The sequence below is a fragment of the Lepisosteus oculatus genome, chromosome 24 (genome assembly GCF_040954835.1).
Source record: "Lepisosteus oculatus isolate fLepOcu1 chromosome 24, fLepOcu1.hap2, whole genome shotgun sequence".
Lineage (NCBI taxonomy): Eukaryota > Metazoa > Chordata > Actinopteri > Semionotiformes > Lepisosteidae > Lepisosteus > Lepisosteus oculatus.
In genome coordinates, this window is record NC_090719.1 from 6,641,259 (window position 1) to 6,665,950 (window position 24,692).

The 24,692-nt window shown below is 34.4% G+C and overlaps 1 protein-coding gene across 3 annotated transcripts in view; it reads right to left on the bottom strand.

The window, feature by feature from the left end:
• The window catches only part of col5a1 (procollagen, type V, alpha 1), a 165,567-nt gene extending 141,668 nt beyond the window's left edge, over positions 1-23,899 (bottom strand). For all 3 annotated transcript variants that reach the window (XM_015366905.2, XM_015366903.2, XM_015366902.2), the window contains exon 1: positions 23,374-23,899. In XM_015366905.2, the coding sequence (XP_015222391.1) occupies positions 23,374-23,476 (103 nt within the window). In that variant the 5' untranslated portion in view covers positions 23,477-23,899. The remainder of the gene's footprint in view (positions 1-23,373) is intronic.
• Between the last annotated feature and the right edge of the window lie 793 nt (positions 23,900-24,692).

The window sequence follows — 24,692 nt, forward strand, 5'->3', positions numbered from 1 at the left end:
CACTCAGTCCACCACTACTATTTTCTGATGACTTTGCACTAATCGTAATATCTCTCTCTCTCTCTGGTTGCTCACAGGAACAGCTCCATGTTGATGTTATTCATTGGAAGAAGTAACAGATTTTTTCTTTGATTAGCACTGGGGCTCAGTGAACAAGACTCTTGTAAGTTACCTACATTTTCCAACTCTGCTAAACTGCATTTATTTCTCTCCCAGCAGGAGAATATATTAACTAAACATGCAGAAAAAAATTGCATCCGCTCTCTTGCTCAAGGTGCTTTCCTTCCCTGCTGAGCTGTAAAGCTATCAGTTAGTCATATTTGAGGTCAGAACTATTTACCAAGGGAGAATAGGGCTATTAGAACCATCAGAAGAATTCCAAAGAATTCAGCAGGGGGGGAATATTCCTAAAATGAAAGCATGCAATCCTATTTCAATGCTCATCTGCTGATAAATTAGAAGAACAAAGTGTCTTTTAGGTTCCTGATGTGTATACTTTTATAGAATCATATGTATGCCTATTAAGTGAACAGATTTCACAAATCACCAAACAAAATGCAGCCTACAGTTTTGTTTTAATGAGTGGATATAATTTAGCAGAAATGCATTGGAAAAAAAAGACAGAAATCTTGTAGAGGGAAATTTAACCTAGGCATGATATTGTTTAATCTCTTCTTTAAAAAAAAGATCAAACATAAATATGTGTTATCCTGTACATAAGACAAAATAAATAGGACTTCTTGGTGAGATATACAAGATTATGAATATAAATGTTTGCAAATTAAGCTATTGGCATTTACCAATATTTATTGTATTTTACAAACTAGAAATCTCAGCAGGTTTCAGTAGTGTAAGATTGTATTGGTGAGGTTAGTATAGTTTTACTATAAAAGCATCTTGACAAAATTCCAGTCAGGTCAGACATATAAAGAGATGGATAAGAACATAATGTTTTTAAAGTATCTAGACATGTTGGAAGTTGTCTCTAAGAACAGACACAGTATATTGGACAACATTTTGCTATTTTCTCCTCATGTTTTCAGCCCTGTTATTCTTTTTTCTGTTTGATTGTCAAATTAAAAGATTTATATCCAGAATCAGATTGATTTGAAAAATACAAAATCCACAAAGCTGTATATGAATTACAAAAATATCAAATTTCTTTGCCCCTCCTCTTTCTCCTGCTCCACCCTCTAATAGACCTGGAACAATGATATCTGACAGTGTGCACCCTTAAATCCCCCCACCGATCACACAATCTCTTATCAACTTAATTATTCTCATCTCCTGACCTGTGATCCTGATACCAAACCTTAACATTCGTACAGTACTGTATATACTGTAGCTCTACAATGAAAAAGTGTGGGAATGCCTGGATGTTAAGTAAGTGCAAACAGGGCATGTGGTAGGAAATCAGACTGTCCATAAATTAAAAGACAAACATTGACTATCACTGACATGGACCTACTGTAATTATTTGTTTTTATATATAGCACTACCTAATTACTGATTGGATACTAAAAGATTTATGTCTGCATTTTTTCCACTGAGAAAATAAAAACTTTGCCTGTAAAACTATGCATCATTTTGGAAAACAACCAAACACAAACCAAATGAAAGATTTTAAGTGTGTGGTTGAGTTCACATCTTTAATAATATACAGTACACATCTTTAAAATTAAACCATGAGCTATAGACACAAAAACTTTGACAATATGCTAAAATGAAAAAGCATAAATGAAAAAGCATAGTGGTTTCCAAAAAACAGGGCATGCTTTATTCATTACTTTGAAATGTTAGCTTTCGGGCACATACATAATTTAAATGTTTTAGACTCTGTAGTTACCAATTTTCAGGTTAAGCTGTTCCTTGGGATTTAGTTTTATGAACTGTTCATCACAGATCCCTTCAGCAGGATTTTCTGAATGGTTGGTTGCTATTTAACCAATGTAACACTAAACCATGCACACTAGGAAGATTACAAGGACAGCCTCAAGAAAACTACCAGAAATGTCCAGCATTCTGGAAACCATTGTATTAGTAATAAGAGATAAGCATCTTTTACCCAGTTTCAGCTTCACTCCAGCTGAAGAATCCTTCAAAAGTCTCTAAAATGGTTCTCTTTTTAATGTTCAGCCTAGAGCAAGGTTTGTGCGTATTTTCAAGAGCCTCTTTATCAACATTTCACTTCCATTTAAACAATGTAACTTAAAATATATGCATGATGGATGGTCCTTTATCAGATAATTTCTGTCCTTAGAATTCTCAAATTAGTAGAATGGTTTCAGAGTTCTCTTTGGACTATTTTGCAAATACAAACAAGACATCGCAAGACAGTCTCACTCAGAGTAGTGTGATTTTGCAGGGTTCTACCATGCTAATGATTAAGTAGTGTGACAGGTTCCTGATGTTATTTAAAGAGAAGATGTAGCATTTCCTTCACACCTGCCAAGTCTTGTAGTGGAAGAGAAATGTGGGGGCCTGTCAAGTAATTCCCGGGCTTACAGTTTCAAAAGAAAATAAGCCAGTTGGATAAAAAAAACAGTTCAGCTATTCTTTAGCATTTCTAGGACTTGGAGGGCAAGAGGCCTAAGTCAGGCACGTGGCTGGAATAAATCAGCTGCAAATGCCTTGTACCAATTGTCAAAAGTAAGTGACTAATTTTTTAAAAGACAGAAGCACAGCCATCTGTTCACTTTGTCAATATCCTGATATTTCTGTGACAGACAAAAATTATTAGTATACAGCATTTCCAGGAGGGTATTACTGCAGCGGGGGGAAAATACACAGGATTTTTTTAACTAATCAAAGGTCAATTGATTGACCTGCTAACTTGTAATTTTTTCTCACCAAAGTTCAACTGAGAATCAGAAAGCCAAATATTCATATTAGATGTTAACCATTTGGTTGTTCATTTCCTTTCTAGAGAAGAGCTGGCAGTGAAGTGCATTAAACACAGAATAGATAACACACAAACACACAGTAGAACCCAAATTAAATGTTTATTCCAAAATGTTTATTAATGGTACCTCCTAAAAGCAGGAAACTTTACTTTACTTTCAACAAGTTTAGTTTTTTTTTACACGGGACATATTTAATAATAAGAAAAATATTTAAATATTTTCTAATATTAATGTAATTAAAAGAAAAGTTCATTAGAACCAAGCATGAAAGCTGAGTACAGATATCTTCTTTAAGTATTAAAAAGAACAAAAAATATTTTTTAAATATTGAAGCCAAATGTAGCACTAATGAATTCAAAAGTGAACTTTTTTCAGCATGTTTTAGAAATTCAACCATTCAAGTACTTAGCTTTACACAAACATTCATTTTGATACTAAGAACATTTCATCTAAACATCAAAACAAGATATGTTCCATGGATGCATTTTGAAGTCCAATGCTCTGAACAAGATATTTAGCAGTGCTCCTAAGCTACATATGTTATATTTTATTCCTATTGAACTGCATGTTTCCATTTTTGTCAGCTAAAAATCCAGCACTGCACCTCCACATACAGCAGTCTTAGCACTGAAGCATATTTGCCTATTGCACTTACGTGCCAAGTTTTAATTACATGTTCTATTCCACAGTTACAAGTAACTTTCAAGCTCTAAGACATGAAACCACAGGGGCACTGGACACCAAAGAAAAGGTTACTGGTTAAATTTTAAACAGTGCCAAAACTTGTAAAAACTGTAAAAAAGATTATTCAGTTATGAGTATGCCTTTATTCTAATATGAAACTACATATTGTTTGATTTGATTTGAAGTCTATTTTGCGTTTGGTGGGATTATTTGCTTTTATCATATAACATTAACTAGTAGCTTCAGGCTATCAAAAACACAATGAATCTAGACAGAAATAACAATGTGGTTTACTTAAATAACCACAAACTGTACACTGCTTTATTATCCAGCAATTATTTTAACCAAATATGATCGAAACATTTCAATATAACATGATTGTACATGCCTTAAAGATTCCTAACAGCTCATTTGGATATACAAAAGTTTAAAGAAAGTATTGCTATATTTCAGAATCTTCCGAAAGGTTTCTTACAAACACAAAGGTGGACTTACAAATAATGGTAATTTTATATAGTGATGAACAAAAGGAAATGTCATATTTAATTATGATAAAAATGTGAGTGTTGTTAAACAAAAAAGAAAGCAGTCCTTTGTTGCAATATCTCCTGAATTGAAACAAACATGTACATCTTTACTTACTGTATATATTGTCTCTATTTCAAAAATACAATCTTTATGGTTTTCTTCTCAATGTCTTGTTATAAAGTTATTCAACCTTTCCTTTTTGTTCCCCTTTATTTTTTCTTTTAGAATGACTGTCATTTTCTTTCTAGGAACACAATAAGCAAATTATGATCCAGAGAAAATTGATTCAAAATTACCATACCTTTAAATTATGATTTAGAACTCACTCCTGGAAATAGAACACTAGTCCTTTTCTCAGCTCAATTTTTACTTACAGTACAGTATGTCAGAATTTTAATTCAGCTTCTTCTTAAGTCCCCAGTTCCTAAAATCATATTTCAGAAACTTTGGAACACATTTCCTTCACACTCCAGCAGAAACCTATCTGATGTCTTTCATAAATAATTCTGTAGATTATAATTCTTCACAATGTAGGCTAGCCAGTATGTTTTCCAGGAATAACTTTAGGTAAAAAAGCTAGAATGTCCTGTCAGAATATATCATTTCATAAAGTACAAAACCTATCGACGAATTCTACTTTCACACCAGACTTTCTGGAAGATCACGGAGGTTAGACTTTAATCTCATTTTGGCTCGATGCCCATTCTACCTAAAACAAGAAGACTGCCACTCTCGTCCAAGACAAATTAATCAATTCAGAAGTCTCGGGGTTCAACAGGCCTCAACAGTAGGGGGCAAAGTGACAGAATTATGAGTTTATAAAGGCTGAAATTATCACGCTAGTCTTTTTTTCAAAGCAAGCTTTGTTTCTTTACCACATACTGTACTTAACTCAGCACTGTGGACAAAGAGCAATTACTGTAGGTAACAAATTGAGCAGTTGTCTGTGTTAACAAATATAAATTATCTTAATTTACTCTGTCCAAGCAGTGACCATTCTTTCAAAACAACCTGCAATTTCCAGTTTTAAATATCTTTTTTTTATTTAATATAATAGTGCAATTTAAAAATGTCTTAGTTTGGGAAAAAAATACACTGAAGGACACATTAAATTATTGAAACTCCTTTTTCATAAAACAAGATCAACGTGTGTTTGTACCAGAAAAAAGATGAATGAAAATAATGTTTCGTTTTAGGTCAAAAACCTAACTTACTTTACTATTATTTAATTACAAATGTTTTGTAAGTATCTGCAACATGTGTAGTTCTGCTCCTGCTGGGATTCAATCATAGTCCTATCGAATGCTCCAGGCTTGACAGCCACACAGAAACATTCCCTAGACAGTTAAGAATTTAGCTTCGTCAAAATGCCTGGCCTCTTGCTGTGCAAGTATTCAACTCTATCTAGGCCCCAAGAGGGTGACGTCACCATCTGTAAGCGATTCAGTACCAATGAGCCTGGTTAAATTCTGCCCCAATAAATTCCACCTTCTCTTCCACAGCAACCTTAGCAACTGACAGACATCTGTCTCTGTGATCCAGATCATGGAACCAATGTGCTGCACTCTGCAGGCTCTGTTTCAATCATTATCTTTCAGAATGTTTCGGTTTTCAGAGCCACACAGTAGTAATTGCCAGACTATGAACAGTACTGCATCACTGAAAGACTGGGTCTCCTGCCACTACCTTGTTTCCAAGGGGATGATGTTCTTTTGCAATAGGCTTAGTACCTATAAGCTCTGTTACTTCCTTATAATGTAGCCATTAATTTGATTCATATCTCCTTTCTTCGCTTTATCCTGTCAACATCATGCATGTATCTTATATTCCTTTTCCAAAAATTCCTTTCTCTTAGAGTAACTATTACAAAGGCACCCATACAAATTTGATGTGAATAGTGTTTGTTGTTAACATACAGTACTGTACGTACAGAGGCAGCATATTATTTATGCTAAGCAAAGTGTTGCTGTGAACAAATAACTGGACAGTAAATGCCTGACTCATTTTTGAAAAGCTAAGTCAGACATTCAGACAAACTTGTTTCTGGCAACCTCTTATTACTGTGGCTCTAGCCAGATGTCTTTAGCATGGCATACAATTAATGTAGGAGACAGAATCAGGGGAAAATGGTAGTTCAGTTACTTTTTGAAAGCAAAAGCCTTAAAAAAAATTAAATTTGGCATTTTTCTGGATAAATACGGTAAGACTTGCAAAAACATTGTACTGAGAACAGATGATGTAGCCTTTACCCCAAACTACAACTTTGGCCCTATTACACTAAAAGATTGCATTAAAAATAATGATCATCTTTTAAAAGAAAATGTCTACCAATGATATAGCAATTAAAGAATATCATGCTGCTTCTTTGCAAATGTGTGCTTGAATTGCCCCTTTGTCCAATCTTTAAAAAAAAGTTTTTTCCTTGGTCATTCAAAATCACCACATTCCTTTCTTATCATTTCTACCTGTAGGGAATAAAAGGCTGTCTGCAATAATGCACTTACTGCAACCCCTTTTACAAATGCCATGGTACATACAAGGTTACCTGGCAGCTTTCTTGTTTCCAGAGGTCGAAGTTTTAGATAAGACTTTCCTGTAGCATCTTTACAAGTTACTAGCAGGAGTAATTTGGAAGCTGAAAATAACTGTCAAAAGAGAGATCTACTGTCTGCACAATACTCTGCACGACCCTCACCTTAACCTAGTGAGAATTCCAAAGCAGATAATTCTTTATATCCAGACACCAACTCTATTTCCATTGGCTCCAATACATAGACAGGAGTATGGCAATATACTGTACTAATTTAAAGCTACAAAAAGCTGTGCCTGTAAAAATTATTGTAGTATGAAACCCAAAGCTGGAAGATAACCTTGGTTTAAAAAAACTGGAAATGGTAAACTGGATGTTATTTAGTAATTTCATGATTTAGGTCTACTGAAGCTTATGGTGTTTGCAGCTGTCTGAACAAATCATACCCAAAGCAATTTTCAGAAATTATTGCAAAACCAATGTAGAGTAAGAGCAAGACATAGAGTGAGAAATGCATTAGTGGTAGTAGTGGTGTTGGGGTTACAAACTTTCAAGTTAAAGAATAAAATTCCTAACTAAAATTAGTTCTGCTAATCAGAGCAAATTTAACTAATCAGAGAGTTCAAGAATGCACAGTAAACATACTTTGGAGCACTTTTAATGATTTTAGATCATTCTTCTACTAAAGCCTTCCTGAGCAATGATTGTTATTTTTCCCACCTCAAAAGAACAAAACATTTTCAGTTTTCCAAATTAACACTATAACTTTTTTTCCAGTGATTCTCTTGTTTAAAGTATCAGATACCAACCTATTCATCCACTTTTCCCTAACAAAATTCAAATCAGGCAAACTAAAATGCTCCAAACAGTTATCGGACACATGTCCAGACAAACAGAACAAAATAAAAAAAACAGATATCCTGTGTAGCTCAGTCCCTGTTTATCTGCTCAGCTCTGTGCTTATTATTTTAACAGGGGGAATACCATATGGTTTACTTCATTGTCTGTAGAATGAGCTTTAGCAGGCTTATGCTGTGAAGACTGATAAATCACTGTCTACCCCCAAAGACTAAAATGGAAAAACTGACTCAGGCATCTGGGGTCCTGTTTTTAATGCTTACTTTACAGCAAGACTCTGGAGATATACACTAATAAGGCCAGAAGGCATTATTTTCCTCAACTTCCTCTGGATTCTCCAGTGTGTGGACACCAAAGGCCTTCCTCTGAATACACTTAACCTTTTAGAATGCTTTTCTAACCAAAGCACCAGATCACCTATTCTCCTAGACTTCAGCAAAACATGTTAGTTTTGTTCAAGAAAAAAAACTTTTTACTTTATTGTAGAAGTCTGTGGAATTGAATAGGTGTAGAAGAAATATTTTTGAATATGATGTACATACAGTACAGTACAGATACTGTAGATCTTTCCAAATGAAATATATGCAAGTCTAAGATGTATCTCTGCAGTTTGGCCATTATTTTTTGCCACTTAAAGCAGAGCGGGTAGTGGTGCAAAAAAAGTCATTTACTTTTATAAAGTGTGTTCTATTCTAAAGCCGCAATATATGAAACAAATGGAGACAATTTGGAATGCAATATTTAATTAATCTGGATTTTTAAAATTTAAGAACCATACAGTCCCACTGGAGAGTTAGAAGAAAAAGCCAACACAGTGTACAGTATTTTTTTGAAGGAAAGTCATATTTTAGCAGCTGTCTTACATGACATCATGGAAAATATAAGACAACCGCTAAAATATATGACTTTTCTTGAAAAAGTAAACTGTGTTGGCTTCTTTAAATTACATTTTCGCTGATGTCTTTAGCACACTGATATACATTCCTCCTCACCAAGTACTTACAGTATAATGTATAAATCATTTGATATCCACATTGTGCTGGTAGGAATAATAAACCTTGCTCACTGACATCCATGCCCAACACAACTCAAATATTTACTTCAATTAAACTAAATATTTAAAACATACCAGAGTGATTTCACATAAAAAATACTATATTTCTGTGCAGATTGAAATATTGAAATGTCATAAATCAAAGTACTTGCCATCAGTGGCACCAAAGCGTTTCACAAAGCGAGCAGTTTAGTAAATGGACCATTCAAAAATGTATTAAACTAAATGTAAATGTTATCAAACTATGATACAGCATTATCAGAAGTATACAGCTTAAATGTCATCATGTAAGTGTTGTTATGTTAATAATGTGAGTTTGCTCTGAAATATTTTCAAGAATACATTCCCAGTATGATCATAAGGATCTTTAAGTCTTAAACAGTACTGATGTTCAGCAGTGAACAGTCTTTAAAGTGGATATACTGCATAATTCACTGGGACTTACAGTAGTTCACTTTTCTAACACAAATCCATAAGATGATGCCAAAAATCAACAATCAAGGTAAAATCTGAACTTTTTAACTACAGACAGTAAAGAGAATTAGTTCATAATACATAATGAGACACTCCTTCAGAAATAAAAAAATATATAATAATAATTGCTAACACTTATATAGTTCTTTTCTGGACACCCCACTCAAAGTGCTTTACAGGTAATGGGTATCCCCTCCAACCATCACCAATGTGTACCATCCACCTGGATGATGCAACGGCAGCCATAGTGCACCAGAACGCTCACCACACATTGGCTGTTAGTGGGGAGGAGAACAGAGTTATGAAGCCAATTCATAGATGGGGATTATTAGGAGGCCATGATTGGTAAGGGCCAATGGGAAATTTGAAAAGGATGCCGGGGTAACACCCCTACTCTTTTCAAGAAATGCCCTGGGATTTTTAATGACCACAGAGAGTCAGGGCCTCAGTTTGACATCTCATACCAAGGACAGCTCCTTTTTACAGTATAGTGTCCCCATCACTATACTGAGGGATTAGGACCCACATAGACCGCAGGGTGAGCACTCCTTGCTGGCCTCACTAACACCTCTTCCAGCAGCAACCTTAGATTTTCCCCAGTCTCTATCCAGGTACTGACCAGGCTCACAGCTGCTTAGCTTCAGTGGGCTGCCAGTTGTGAGTTTTAGGGTGATATGGCTCTGGTTATAAATGTTGTTCATTTTTTCGAATGGTACAAATGAGAAACTTTAGTGAAAAAAGCCCCAAAAAATTGTTATAATGTAAAATTAGGGAAATTCCATTAAGCTTGTAAGGCTAAATTGTATTTTTTGAGAATCTGAGACATTTTTTCAAGTTTTTTTAATACTGAACAAATTAATTTGTTATAAATACTGGTAGAGCTATCTCAATGATAAGAGCAAAAATAATGCTTTATCAAGTGTTTTTGAAAAAAACTGAAAAAGTATACCTTTTTCTTACACATGTTCATCTAAAGTGTTTTATATATTAGTGAAAAATATAGATATATTTATATTATATATATATATTCTCTCACTAACATTACTTTAATTACAATGTTACACAGTCCAAGAAAACATGGCAGCAGCAATACAGGAACACAAATAAAAGATCCTGTACCTGTCTAAAAATGGAATGTAATAGTGTCTCAGGGAAAAATTATTTGAAAAGAAAAGAAAAAGAAAATTAAACAATCTCTACATTTGTAGGTTTCTTTGTTCTCCATTATTTCCCTTTCCAGGCAACCATGCCTTTGCAGATTTTCTTCTCTCCCTTTAGGACTATCACCTTAATAATAATAATAAAAAATAAAAAATAATAATAAAAAAAGTCATTAAATGTTATTTGATCTTGTAGCAGTTGCAGTGGAATGTGAATGGTCCATCAACTAAACTCCTCTACAGTCCTTCTCTTTTTCTAACTTAAGTTCATTCTAGTGCATCATGAACCCTTTTCAAAACTTCAAATATGCAGGGGTGACAGATGAAGGTGACACCAGATTCACTTTGAGAGCCTTTTCAATTTAAAATGGTTCATCTCCCAGGTTATGTCTTTAAAAAACTGTTTTTTATCTAAATTAGCATGGTGTATGGAGGTGACAAAGCTTATGGAGAACCGCAAATAATTATTAAAAGGTAAAAAGATAAAAATATAAGTGGCATATAGTATGGCCACAACCTTGGTGGTGGCTCTGTGGCTAAGGATCTGCGTCTGTGACTGGAAGGTTGCTGGTTCAAATCCCGTGGCTGGCAGAGGAATCCTACTCTGTTGGGCCCCTGAGCAAGGCCCTTAACCCCAACTGCTCTAGGAGCACCGTACAATGGCAGACCCTGTGCTCTGACCCCAAGCTTCTCTCCCTGTCTTTGTCTCCTTGGAGAAAAGCTGGGGTATGCAAAAAGACAAATTCCTAATGGAAGAAATTGTATAGGGCTAATAAAGAAACATTATTATTTTTATTATTATAAGTCTCTGAGAGAGACCCCTTCAAACACAGAATCTCTTCTCATATCTCTATGGCAACAACTTCCTGCCCTAGTTCTATAAGCTTTTGGTGTCCTACTGGGTGAAGCTATTTTTGCTGCTCACTAAACTGGTAACTACAGTAAAACAGCTGTTTCAGGCTAACGATCACCTGTCAAGTGATAATCATCCCAACCTTCAATTGCTAGAAAATTTTAGAACTTTCCCCAAAAGCTCAATTTCAAGGGGGAGTTCTGGAAGACTGGAGTTAATGAGCGAGGACTAGGACTGTTACTGTGGTTTGACACATAAATTTCAGGAACTTTAACCAATTTTAGACATTGAACAACTTTTCTTGCACCAAGAACTTAATTTTTTTAATGATTTCGAAATGTGATGCAGGTAATTACACATTTTACATTTATTTATTTTAAACCTCTTTAATTACAACTATATGGACAATTCCTGCAGAAATCCTTTTTCATCTCCAGAATAATACTGTTTCATTGCTTATAGCTTTACATGCATCGGTGTCTCTTTACTCTTTTAACATTTTAAATAGCTTGCGAAATGCAAGCAAACATGTTTCTCTTTATTTATGTTTCTATTTTGGTTTAATAACATGGGGAGATGTATATATGAACTATATATATATTATAACTATTATATAACTAATATATATAATAAAGCCAGCAAATAGAGTTATTCTTAACATGTTAAAAATTGTGAGTCTCTCCCAAACAAAGCAATCTGAGCTACAGGATTGCATTTCACAGTTCAAATACTGTACATTTCTGAAACAAGGGTATTGAAGTGAAAGTACAGGATAAAGAAAAGCACAACACAAATATTCACAAGAACAGAAAATAACTGTTTTTAAAACAACTCCAACTTGACTTTTTTCTGTGCGATATTATATTGCTCTGCATCCTCATAGCCATAGTCTCATTTTACCACCTTTTCATGTCAGTCAGCCCTCTTGTTTTTGTTCTTCACAGAGCACACTCGTTTTCCACATAATAGAAAGCTTCAGGTTGCCTTCAGGGTAGAATTGTTTCTTACTCTGTCAGATAACATCAGCTTACTTCTCCTTCTCTACACTCTCTAAATCTCTCCAAAAATTAGACAAAGCGTACCTCTATTAACTCTTAAATTCTCATACATGGTTTTTGAAAAACATTGTAGTTGCATTAACTACCCATTGGTCTCTGTTATACTAGTGAAATGGTTAAACACAAACAATCGAAATCAAATATTTTCCATTTAACTAATGATCAAGTAAATCTAACCCAATCTTGCTCAAATATATATTAAACTTTAATGTCACATTTAGACATTCAATAAGAATATCCAACTCAATGTGGCTAAATAGAAATGCTGATAGATTAAACAAAAGTCCTTTGAATAAATCTCTAATTTTCTTGTCAAATTGTTGACACCCCACAGAGTCACAGGGTTGAAAAATTAGAATGGAAAGCATGAGTCATGTCACATCATATTTCCCATTCTGTCAATATAATAACTTCCAGTTATACGCACAAGGAGTCTGGTTGGATCCATCACCACCAGCACTGTGACAAAGGCTTATGGAAACCATAACCAAAAACCGTTTAAATGCAATAGCTTCTTCAGTTTGACCACTTTTAAAGATAGCGCTGAGATATTTTACTTCACATATTAAAATTACTGAACAGCTCTTAGACACAAAACAGCCTGCATTTTACTGTCACAGCATTATTATATCTATAGCTTATTTACATATACTGTAGCATCCTAAATGCTGACTAATGTAGTAGTATCACACACACAAGCTCAATGCCCTTGAAATAACTGATCATGGAATTCCATGGTGCTAGCATTTTAATGGTCAGCAACAGCCAATGGAATGTTAGGCTGCGGGAGTAGTGCATTCCAGTGTATATCTGACTTCCCAGTGGGGGGATGTGTGAGGCAGATATTATTCTTTCAGTGCAAATGGTGTTATTGCTGAGGAAAGTCCAGACTGCTCTGTACCAAACAAAATTTATCTGTGTCAGTGTTCTAAAATAGATTTTTTTAAAGAAAACGTGAACAGCAATGCTCATAATCTCTTTCTGTCTCTGGAAGCAATACCGTTCCGCATGAAATTACATATTACTGCATAATAAAGCTTCATAACATGTTTGATAGAGGAAGATTGTGTTTTCTATAAGCACTGTCCTCACATGGCATGTACATTGTTTTTAATGCAATCAATACATAGTTTAAACATAACTTTGAATGTAGACATTTTATACTGCAAAGGAACATGTAAAGGTTAATTCCCTACTCAAAAGTAGAAAAAACAGTTTCTGCAGTTGAGCCTTCTTCAAATGTTGTTTTATATTGCTTCATAAAAAGGTGCTGAACTTGTGTTAAATGCTGTTGAATCTGGCCAAACATTTTTCTAGGATCCTCTTAATTGTATTATACAGAGTCCAAATCTAAGTCAAGTTGTGACCTTATCTGACTTACTTCTTTAACACCGCAGACACCACAGAGCGTAACTCTGTCAAGCCACTTTCAATCCACTTGTTATCCTTCCAGAACAGCTACAGATATAGAGACCTCCTATAATTAACATCGCTGTAAATAGGCTGTCTCTCTGTAGCTCATCTCTAAAAACAATTCCTTACTGGTACTGGATTTGTTTTCCATGGACTGCAAACAAATGTACTGTACATCCAATACTCAATCACAATGCTGTATTCTGTTAAGTCTTTATTAAGTGAAATACTTTTTTTCTTAACAAATCCTTTAACAGCACCTGACATTTGATTAAGACAACTTGGTTTTCAGTGTAGTAAAGTGGTGAATAACAACATCAAGATGATAAACACAAGTCTCTGAAATAATAATATGGAGTCTATAATTGTTCTCTTTTTGTAATACTAGGGTTCCTCTAGATAACACAAAGGCTGCTAGTTAATTTGCGAACACTTAGGTGAACTAAAGCCAGACAAATATTTATTTAGAGTCTCTGTGCTACAAAACCAACTTTTTGTGACTAAACATTAGCCATTAAAAGATGCCCTCCACTTAAGTGACAAATTTGTTAGGAAAGTGATGACAGATGCTCCATTATCATACTTGCACCACCTTCCATTAAAGCAAAGAATGTCTGTTTTGTAAAGATTTAAGCACAACTTTCCATAGGGTAATATTACACATTGCTGTAGCATTCTTCTCACTTTTTAAACTTTAAGTAAAAGACCTTCATGACTTTCCAATCTTTTATAAAACACTGACAAAATCTGCACAGAAATAATATCAAATCACAATGCACAGTAAAATAAAATAAAAGGAATGTTATGGTGGGAGACCTTGAACATGAGATGATTCAATGGTGAATAATTATGTATCTTCTCAAGTAAGGTTAGGCCTCATGTACAGTAAGTTCTATTTATCAGTTTAAAGCACTGTTTGTAAGATATTGCTCTTTCACTAGGCTCAGTTCACTTTGTGGACCTTAATTTAAACCTAATTCACTTTACTATTTCAGTCAAAAATGTACTTGTCTTACAAACTTTAGAAGCTTAAACTAGTAAATGGGTCCTTGAGATTACTGAATCTTTTTAAGATAATGGATTTGCAACACAGCCCTGACAGAAACTTTCCTTTTAAAGCATTTCTAATCTCCTACTGACAACAGAATAAAAAATAATTGATTATTTAGCATACACGGTATGGTCTTTGTCAAAGCTGAAATTTAATTCAGGGTTAACTACTGATTCACAGAAGCATCCCAGGTTTCAGAATTGTTTAGAAGAGATGGGCTCTTTTTATGCAGACATATCATGTTCCTCTAGCTTTAAACAGCTAAGTGGTTCATTTGGATTTTTGCAGTAAAAGCTCCCCGGCCAGATGCACCCAAGTGAATCTCTAAATTCTTTTTGAACTTCAAAAGTACCGATTTAGATTTTTCACTCTAAAAACCTGTGGTGTAGGTATGTTTTGACTCTGGGGCATGTCTACTCGTGTTTGGTGGTCTAGATAAGGATGTTCAGCCTTTTGCAGGCTCATGATAAATCTTACAAAGGATTCTTTTTAAGTGCCATAAAATGATGCTGTTGAATGTTACAGAGGCAATACAAGAAATCTTAATTTAATTTTGGTAAAATAACAACATTTATTTTCACTTAGGATATGTGATAAAAATAGATGGCAAACGAATTTCAGCTATTTAGTATTCTAGAGATTTATATAACTATTTAATTCGCTCCAATAATTTCCTGAACATTATTGGATTATTGGGAAGAAAAGTACTGACGTTCTGCCCAATTCAAAAAACCCTGTTGTGTTAAAGGGGTGACTTCAGTCTTTTCTTCTTTTTTTATGCTTCACCTAACCTGTAGTTATATCTGAACTTCCATAAAAGATAGCAATCTCCCAGTCAACCCAGACTGAATGCACCGAAATTCCCATCAACTCTATATGACTGTAACTTTAACCTTGTCCAGTTGGAGTCTTTTCATACTTCAGACATACAGAATCATGGTAGCCAAAATGCATAGCTGCATTATGCTGAAGTCTTAAAAGATGCTATTTTTATTGTCCTGGGAAAAGCACAAAAAGTTCCCATCACAACAATATTTGAATTTTAATCTCCCTGCTTATCTCATTTAAAGAAATAAAAAAGAAAGATAAGTAGAAAAATTTGGGTCTGAAAGATTGATATTCACTTTAAATGAATCATCTGTACAGGGGCACCACTAGTGTGGTCAGCAAATAATGAAGTGATTCAGTCACTTAAACAGTAGATGCAGTATGGGCTCATTTTTACTCAATTCAATATGATTGATTCACATTTTATTAGAACTCATTGAGATACCTTTGTTTTCATTAATCTTTATCCTTCATCCTTCATTAATCTTAATCTATATTTTTTATTAATCTTTATTAATCAATAGAATGAAGTTCTGTTTTCATTTACTTTTTACATTCTGTAAGGATATGAAATGATATATTTACTGTAATTCTCCAGTCTCTTAGATACTGTATTTTATTTTTTTTGCTGCTTCTATTCCCACTAAATACTATACATAGCTAAGATAGTATATCTCAATATCCATCAATGTCACTGTACAGTAGTCTCTCTTCACTGCTACGGTAAAATAATCATAGTTTCAATCTTATTTTAAACACGTCATGGCCAAGACCTTTTAAAGTCATGCCTGCAATAGTATCCCATCAGTATAGCTCAAGGATCTGCAAATTTGATCCTGAAACACCATAGTGCTTTCTAATTTTTCAATCCATCTAAGCTTTTATGACTTACTGTATTTGGATCAATCTATAGCATTATTAGAATAGTTAATGTGAATTCCAGATCTCCACTGACTCTGACTCTATAAGTTTATCTATAAAACCTGGAAGACTGGTGCTCACCAGAACCAAGTTTGCAGACACCTTCTGTAGATATATCTAGTGCCACTGTAAGCCACCAAGGTGTTATGATTTGGTTTTGGCAATTTTGTGAATCTGGAAACACTAATAAAATGGAGGTCTAAGTAACTGTTTTAATGTCTTTCTATTTTAGATTTGAATTTTGCTAGAAACAAAATGAGCATTTGGTATACAGTATGTCGAAAAAAACATTAATTTAACAGAGATTTTAATTTGTGTTCATCGTAGTCTATAGTTTTCAAATGGAAGAACATCTCTTTACGACACAATGCAGGCTGTGGCTTTGGATCCTATGCACACAGATTTCATATACAATCATTTGTTAATAAAATATCAATTAATAAAATATCTTGACAAGGAGAAGATGGTTGTAAACCTTAATTTTTATAAAACCTTTTCATGTTTGCTTAACCTATTTTAAAGTCACTTTTTAATTAATAAATACAGACTGTGAAAAAGAAAATGCTTAAAAGCTATTAAACATTATAGCTTTAAAACAGGCAAGAACATAAAATTACTTAGCTGCTAACTGTAAAAACAATGGAAACGTTCTTATGTTTCTGCACAGCAAGAATATCCATGACACAACTAAAAAAGAAGCTCAGCAGAAACAAAAGACAGATTTCTTAATTTGGACAAACATAACCTACATTACATACTGTGTACAGTAGAACATAAAACATATTACTTGATTACTCTTGAAAGAATGCGTTTCCATTTAGCAATGATCTTACAGTTGTATTCACCATAGAATTTTAATCACACAGCACTGAAAGTTATTCTATAATTTCTATGTCAGATATGGTATAACTAATAAAAGCTACATTAACAGCTTTCATTGTGACAACACAGTATACTCATTATTTGGTGCCAAAACCTACTGTACAGTATATCTCAAATCCTGCAGCATTCTTCCCCTAGACCAAAAATGTGTTATTATGCTATTGTTTTACACGGGCATATACAATACCTACAATAAAAAAGGCATTTATGAAATTTTAAGGACATCTGGATTTACTTATAAAATACATCTTCTACTTGGCTTTGCTTTTTAGGGGGATTGATCATGTACAGTATGAGAGACTGCAGAAGAAGCAGAAGCACCCTTAAGGAGTGAAGCTCAAAACTGAGCACTGTGTGGTCAATAGAGAGTGAAGGGTTAATATAATTCAGACATGATGTCACGGAAGTTAAAAAGATGGATATGGCAGAGTTATTTTTTTACCACTGTCCCTTTCCCTGATAGCTAATTTTAGTTGAGCATGTCCAGTTGTCCTCAACTGACTCTTTTCATTTCACATTCTCATCATTGTTACAGTGTCACCCACACTGTTTCCTACTATTTCTATCTGTTGTTTGAAACATTTATTTAGAAATGTTCTGACCATTGCAATCCCAAAATCTGCATCAGTGGTGAACAAGCTAACACTGATACAATCCCACCTTTTGCTCACAACCTCTGCTCTTCAAAGAGCTCCATTGGAGAGCAGCAGAAGCCTGCAGAGTCCAGGCTGTTTAACCAAGCTTGTCTTCATCTTAAGTCAATAGGCCCGAATATTGCCACAACAGCCCTACTCTTTTGAGCTTCAGACAAGTTTAGAAATTCAGTTTGATAATATGCAGTACACTAACAATTGCCTACATTTTTAACTCAGGTTTCAATGCCTCTTAACTAAATACATTATTTTAGCAATATAAAAGTAGGCATTTAACATTTTTATTCATCTGATATCAACAAATGTACAAATATTATCAGTTTATCACATCAACTCTGTTAATAGCATCACAAGGACCAAAGGATTTTTGAGTGACAGCTCTCAGTGGAGGTCAGCCTGAGGCATAGGTATGAGCAAATGAGTAAAGCTATAAAACAGAATAGAGTGGAGGCACAAGAGACAAATTAAGCTATTAAGACAATAAATGCTAACCAGAGGCAAAAACAGACATGTACAATAAATTTAAATGTAGGATAGTTTTGCTTTAAGCATCTGAGGGAAAGGTGATCCAAAAAAGCAGGTGTCCATTTTAAAAATCCCCCATCATTAAGGCGCATTTTACTGAAGGATAAAAAAAGCAAAAGTTTGTTCTTCATTTGGAAACGTGGCATTTGCATCCATTTCTCCCTTTAATTATTGCACATATACAGTATAATGAAAGGCTTGCCTTCATGGATGCCAACCATGAAAGACCAGACATTCATTTTAGAATAGTAAGGTTGGACCTCAAAAGAAAGACATTTATAGTCTTTTACAGATGAAAACCCAGAGTTTACACATCATATTTTCAGAACACTTGGCAGAGAAATTAAAAAAAAAATCAATGGCCTGCACCTAATGGCTTCCAGTGCCACTTTTTTGTTTGTTTTATTGTTCTTGAAGCTGTTACTTTTATGGTTTTGTGACTTTGTGTTTCAGCATTTGGCTTTTAAGAGGTTAATAACAGCCTAACTTGTCATTAAAACCTAAAAACATTTCATGTCCATAAAAAAAACAAAAGCTTGTATTAGCTGTATACTTTTTTAATGTAGCACAAAAGCCCGAGAAATATGATAATGGATCATCAAACATACAGATACAGTGTATGTGCACTTTAAACTATAAGAAGCTAAGGCCCACCATTACCTTTTAACTACTTTGTAGGCCACCCTGAGAAAAGAATGAGCCTTAAATGTTTTATTTCAAAATAACTACCAGGGGTGGAACATTGTAGTAAATACTATTACAGTGGGTAACATTTTTGTAAAATTAAGATAATTTATTTCCAAACCTAGACCTCAAGGCAGGTTCATCTGGTTTTGGTCCATCTAAGCATCCTGTTGCTTAATTGCACTGATTATTAAATATACTTTTTTGCTAATGGTGAACTTGATATAGCTTCCATGTCTTGTATGGTTGTGTTATGTAGCTCAATTGTTAATAATTGAAAGATGACAATGCTGCAGAAAAATGAAACCTTGGTGATTCATTGGAAACTTTTACCTAAATAGTGAAATGCTCATGGTTCTTCTGAATTTTATTTGTTCCTTAGGTTATCCTTGATGGACACAAGCAGTGTGACCTAAGGAGTCTCTTTTTAAAATAATCTGAAGTTAAAATAAAAAGTGGATCAGTTATGCACATGAATACTGTATGTTTAAGTATACAGTATGTAAAGACAGGCTGCTAACATACTTGCACCGAGTATGCATACTTGCATACTTGCATACTTGATTCCAATAACTGAATAGCATTTTGTTATTGTGAATAGGCTCTCCTAAAGGTGCAACTGACTGTCAAAAAAGTTTCAATTTCATAAATGACTTTAATATATGACAGAAAATTATTTGAAAAACTTGAACATGTTCAGTGAAGAACATGCATTTTGGAACTAGACCAATCTTTCATAATAAGGTCATGTAAGGAAGACCTACAGTAAGTCCTTTTTAATGGATGTCATCATGAAACAAAGGTGAAAATCACATTTATACTGTATGCATCATTCATTATAAAACTATTCAGTAGGTTTCAGGAAAACTAACACAAAACAGTGTTTCAGTCCTGTACCCAAATGTCACTCAAATATGTTTATAGAGCATGTAAGCAAGAAAGTATTAAACCAGAGATATTCCTCTAAGTACTGTGAATTTCAGCATGTTGTTCAAACTATTCTAGAGTGAATATACTGATCTTAACAACGTTAGACAAGCATAAAATATCCTAATATCAAATGCAGGATGCTTCAGAGAATCCTAAACTGGGTACTTCTTTTTTGGACAAGGCTTCCAATTTATTTCACCTTAGCTGTCAAAGACTTTATTTTTGATGTTTTTCTCTATTTGTACAAGGGATAAAACCCTTGTATATCTAAGAAAGTAGGAAAAAGACCAACAGATATCTCATAAATGCAACTCATTAAGCTATATCTTATCTTTCAAGTCAAGAGAATGTAGTTCTCCTTGATTTCCTTCTAATGCTCTCACAATTTTTAAAACCATTCACAAATGATTTAGGTAAGCAACATGCATTATTAAATGCTTTTAGTTTGCTTATAGATACTTATTATTCATAGGTTAAAATGAATCAAAACTATGGACATCTAGAGGAATTAAAAGCCCCAGATATTCAAACAGTCTCTATAGACATAAAGGCAGTTAATAGATTTCAAATTCCATTCCAGCCATTTAAAATAGCACATGAACTGAAGATCAGAAACTGACAGGAAAGTCCTTTAAATCCATTACAAGCTATTTCTATGACACAAGAAGAAATGAATGAGAGAGCTTTGGAACATCAGGATTTTCTTGTATCTGTTTCTGTTGCTCTGCATTCTCACCATATTTGGTTAATATTTCTTAATTACAGTCTATTAGGTGTCTTATATCTGGGGTTCAGTTCAATAATGACCTACATGGTCTTCTTTGTTGCACCCAGTTCCTTTCTGCCTAGCCTCCAAAAAGCAAAGAAAATCAGGTATCCAAGAAGTTTCACTTCCAGTAAAACAATAAAATAAAATCCCATTCCAGCTGTTTGAAATAGCACATGAACTGGAGCCAAAACTCATAAGCCTGACAGTATTATTTTTGTGAGTGTGTGTGTGTGTTTTAACATCATAAATGGGAAAAAAGGTTGAACACCTCTAAGGCAAAGCTTTTTAAAAATGTCTGCTTATCGCTTGAAATGCTGGAGCACTCAGCTTGCACTGGAGCTAAATGCTGTGACATCATTGGGCAAAGAAGGCACACAGTGACATCACCATGCAGGACGCCAATGCAAACAGCCTTCCAACAGTGAGTTCTGTGGTGAAAAGAACTCCCTCCTTCCTCCTCAAGCCAGCAAGTGTCCAATTAGAACCAAATTAAGGTGTTTGCACTTGCAGTTAAGCAAATGTCCAGGAGCTATACAGTATATTCATTTTTTCAATTAGATCAAAGGTGACTACATCAGGTTAAGACACTGTCCTCCTACAGTATCTACTAGGTTTAGACTTACTGTCCATGTGCAATAAGAAACTTTGAAATAATTGAGAAAATAATCAAACCTGGGGTATGAGCAATACACATGGTGATTTCTCTTAATTTGTTAGGAAATATGACTTTTATGAGGAGTAGTTTCTATTGAATTCTAATTTCTGCCAGGCAGAAAACCACAAAACTGTTCTGATGCCAAGAAGTAGACAATGGGTTTATCCATAGAACCTTTTTTAATTTCTTTTAATTCTTGTGTTTTTCCATCATTCATATTCTGGAATGCAAATTCTTCTACATAAAAATATTTTTACAACATCCTAGCAAGATTACTTAGATACTTGCTGCAAAAATGAAAAGATCATTAAAAAGCAAAAAAACGTTAAATCTGCTTTATGAACAATATACTTTTTTCAAACAGGTTCAGAGTGTATTACTTTCTGAGCAATAGTCTCGACAGACAAGCTAGCAACTCCACCCTTATGCTCCCCGTAAGTCTGTTAGTAAGCTCTTGAAAGTCTGACACCACGTTGCACAGAAAGATTGGAATAACAGTCCTTTAACACTGATGGGGTACTTTAGGTAAACTAACATTGTAACAGGTACCTGACATGACGCTTCCACCTATTTACCTACTTTAAACAGCCACTTTAGTTTTTTTTTCTGAAATTTACAGTAAAGTGGATAATCGCGCGTTAAAAAAATCTTTTTATTTTACAGGCGCCCTTAATCACGGATTTTAAGTTTCCCGACAGACTTTAATAAAAACTCACGTCCGTCTTTAATATATGCGATCTTTTTTTTATGGAAGCCAGGTGTGTCAGCACCACATGGCGGTCTGGATTATTTCCTGTCTTGATTCTGATCCAGTTCAGGGTGATCCCTTAAGAGCTGTATTTAAAGGTTGATAGTTTCTGCATTTTTTGTGGAGAAAGCAGAAACTGCCAGATGTTTCGATCTATCGGCATTTCAGTTTCGTTACCATAACCTACTGTAGGTACCAGAGTTTCCATGTACAAAAGGACAAAGATTTTTCACCGGTTTACTAATATAACAATCCCAGACTGACAACTGTTTTTTAAAAATTGTTGGTTGCACAAACATCATTTTGTTTTTGAGTTTTGTTATGTATTTCTTATATTTCTCATACTGTATATAATAGTCATTGGGATCTTCTTTCTGAACTTAATAAAAAACCTGTGGATTAGCAATTAACTTGTGGATTGACAAATCAGTTTTTAGTAAAACTTCACAAAAACTTGTAAAAAAAAGCTTTTGCCAAATATTTAACGAACAAGCATCTAATTTAAAGGAGTGCTAGAAGTAGAGGTCCACTTATAAATCAGTGCAAGAAGAATAAAAAGACTACATTCTGTGTTTTAAGGATTATTCTTTTAAATATGAGAACAAATATCCTGTACAGTATGTTTCTGCAGTACTGTAGGTCGTTTTCTTGGGTTTTGACTGGGATTGTACACCCAAAACGAATGTACAATAGGTGGCGCAGATTTACAGGTTTCTTTTTAAAAAAAAACCTAGTGGGTAGCTAGCGGGCAGCAACATTCCTTTGATCTTAAGAAACAAAAGTTCAAGCAAGTATTCCTGTAAGGTTTTTTTTCTGCAAAAGCAAGATGAAATTGCAATTTCTTCACATTTTGCAAAGCCTTACTGAAATTTTAATACTGGTATCGCCACTGCATCTAATAATGAAGATTAAATGAACTCAAATTAAACACAAAGCATTGTGATACGCTCCTTAAAGCACAGAAAGGGCCCCCGGCTCATATCAGCTCAGGGAACTAAAACGAATTTGGAATGCATTCCAAAAATATAAACATTTTGTTGTTTTTTAAGCGACAACGTAGATTCTCGTCTTAGGGGAAAAAATGACAAGGATATTCGCGAACTGCACACGGAACTTGTTTTGTACACAATACAATAACTGAAGTTTAAACAACTCACAGAGCAATCAATTCTGCAAAGGGAGAGAATGGAGCTGTACCATTTTGCCACTTACCTGAACTGGCTTGCGAAGTAACAAAAAGTAGAACTATTGCTAAAGTAAGGTGCATGTCCCTCCTTATCCGAGGTTTTATTTTCCATCTTATATGGGTATCCATGATCACCAATGATGTCCACTAAAATGTGGATCGATTTGATTAAATAAAAAAATACTTGTGATAACTTCTGATCAGGAGAGTAATCGTAGCCAAGATCCCAGAGAAAAAAACTGTTACTTTTCACACAGCCATAAGTTTGCAGTCTGGCTTCCACCAAGGGTTAGTACATTGATGGGGGCAACCCTGCCTCTCTCTCCCCTCTCCGTTCTTCTGTTCTTTTCGATTCTGAGTCTAAGATCAGAAGTGATGCCCCCTTTCTGACTCGGCTCTGAAGGATCTTGGAAATAAGGGGGAAAAAAGTTTGCCGAAGACTGTCATTCAGGACGAGAGAAAGAAAGAACAGCAAATCACAGCTCTGGACATGGAAACCCGGCTTCTTCATTGGATGTAAAACAGAAAAAGTTTGGTTAACGTTTTCTCTTCTTCCTTTCTGTCCCCCAAGACAGGAGGTTTTAGTTTTTGTATTGGAAACGGACAGATTTTTTGTGATCATTTTCTCCAACCAGACGCGTTCTTTCCTGAAAAAGGCGTTGCAGCGGGAAAACCAAATTTAAAATCAGACATCGAAAGAACTGGACTTCTGGAAGTAAAATTACAAGAATAAAAATACCACTATTAAAATATGTAAATACCTTAAATACGGTTCCACTTCAATAATATTTATAATACATTTTACACTGTATAATTAGATTAGTGTATAACAGCAATATAAGTAGTACAGTGAGTTGCTTTATATTGAAACAAAGTGAAATAAGTTACTAGTCGCTTGAGCTCTTGTGCTCTGTACTAAAATGCGATTTTTTTATGTGTAGTACATTTAAATGAAGCATTAAAATCAGCTGTACATGAAGCTGTTATGAATCGTACAACGTAATTCAAGTTTTAAGTCATGCACATTTTTCTTCGTATTGGACTAACGGTATCCCCTGTATTAAAACTCGGTATAGCCTGTATGTATTCTTTCAAAGGACATTAGACAATTTACGAAATATTTTTTCAATGTTTTAAAGTTCTGTTAATATATATTAAAAGAAGCAAATACAACTATTTGAGCAGTAACATTCTAGATACGCGACACTTGTGACAACAGTGACAACTGGATCTCACTGGGTAGAACAGGTGTTGAACTTCCGACATCTCCAAGGATAAATTTATTTACAACAGAGATGCCCTAAAGCTAAATTCAGGTCCTTCGTTCACTTGCTTTTCACCATTA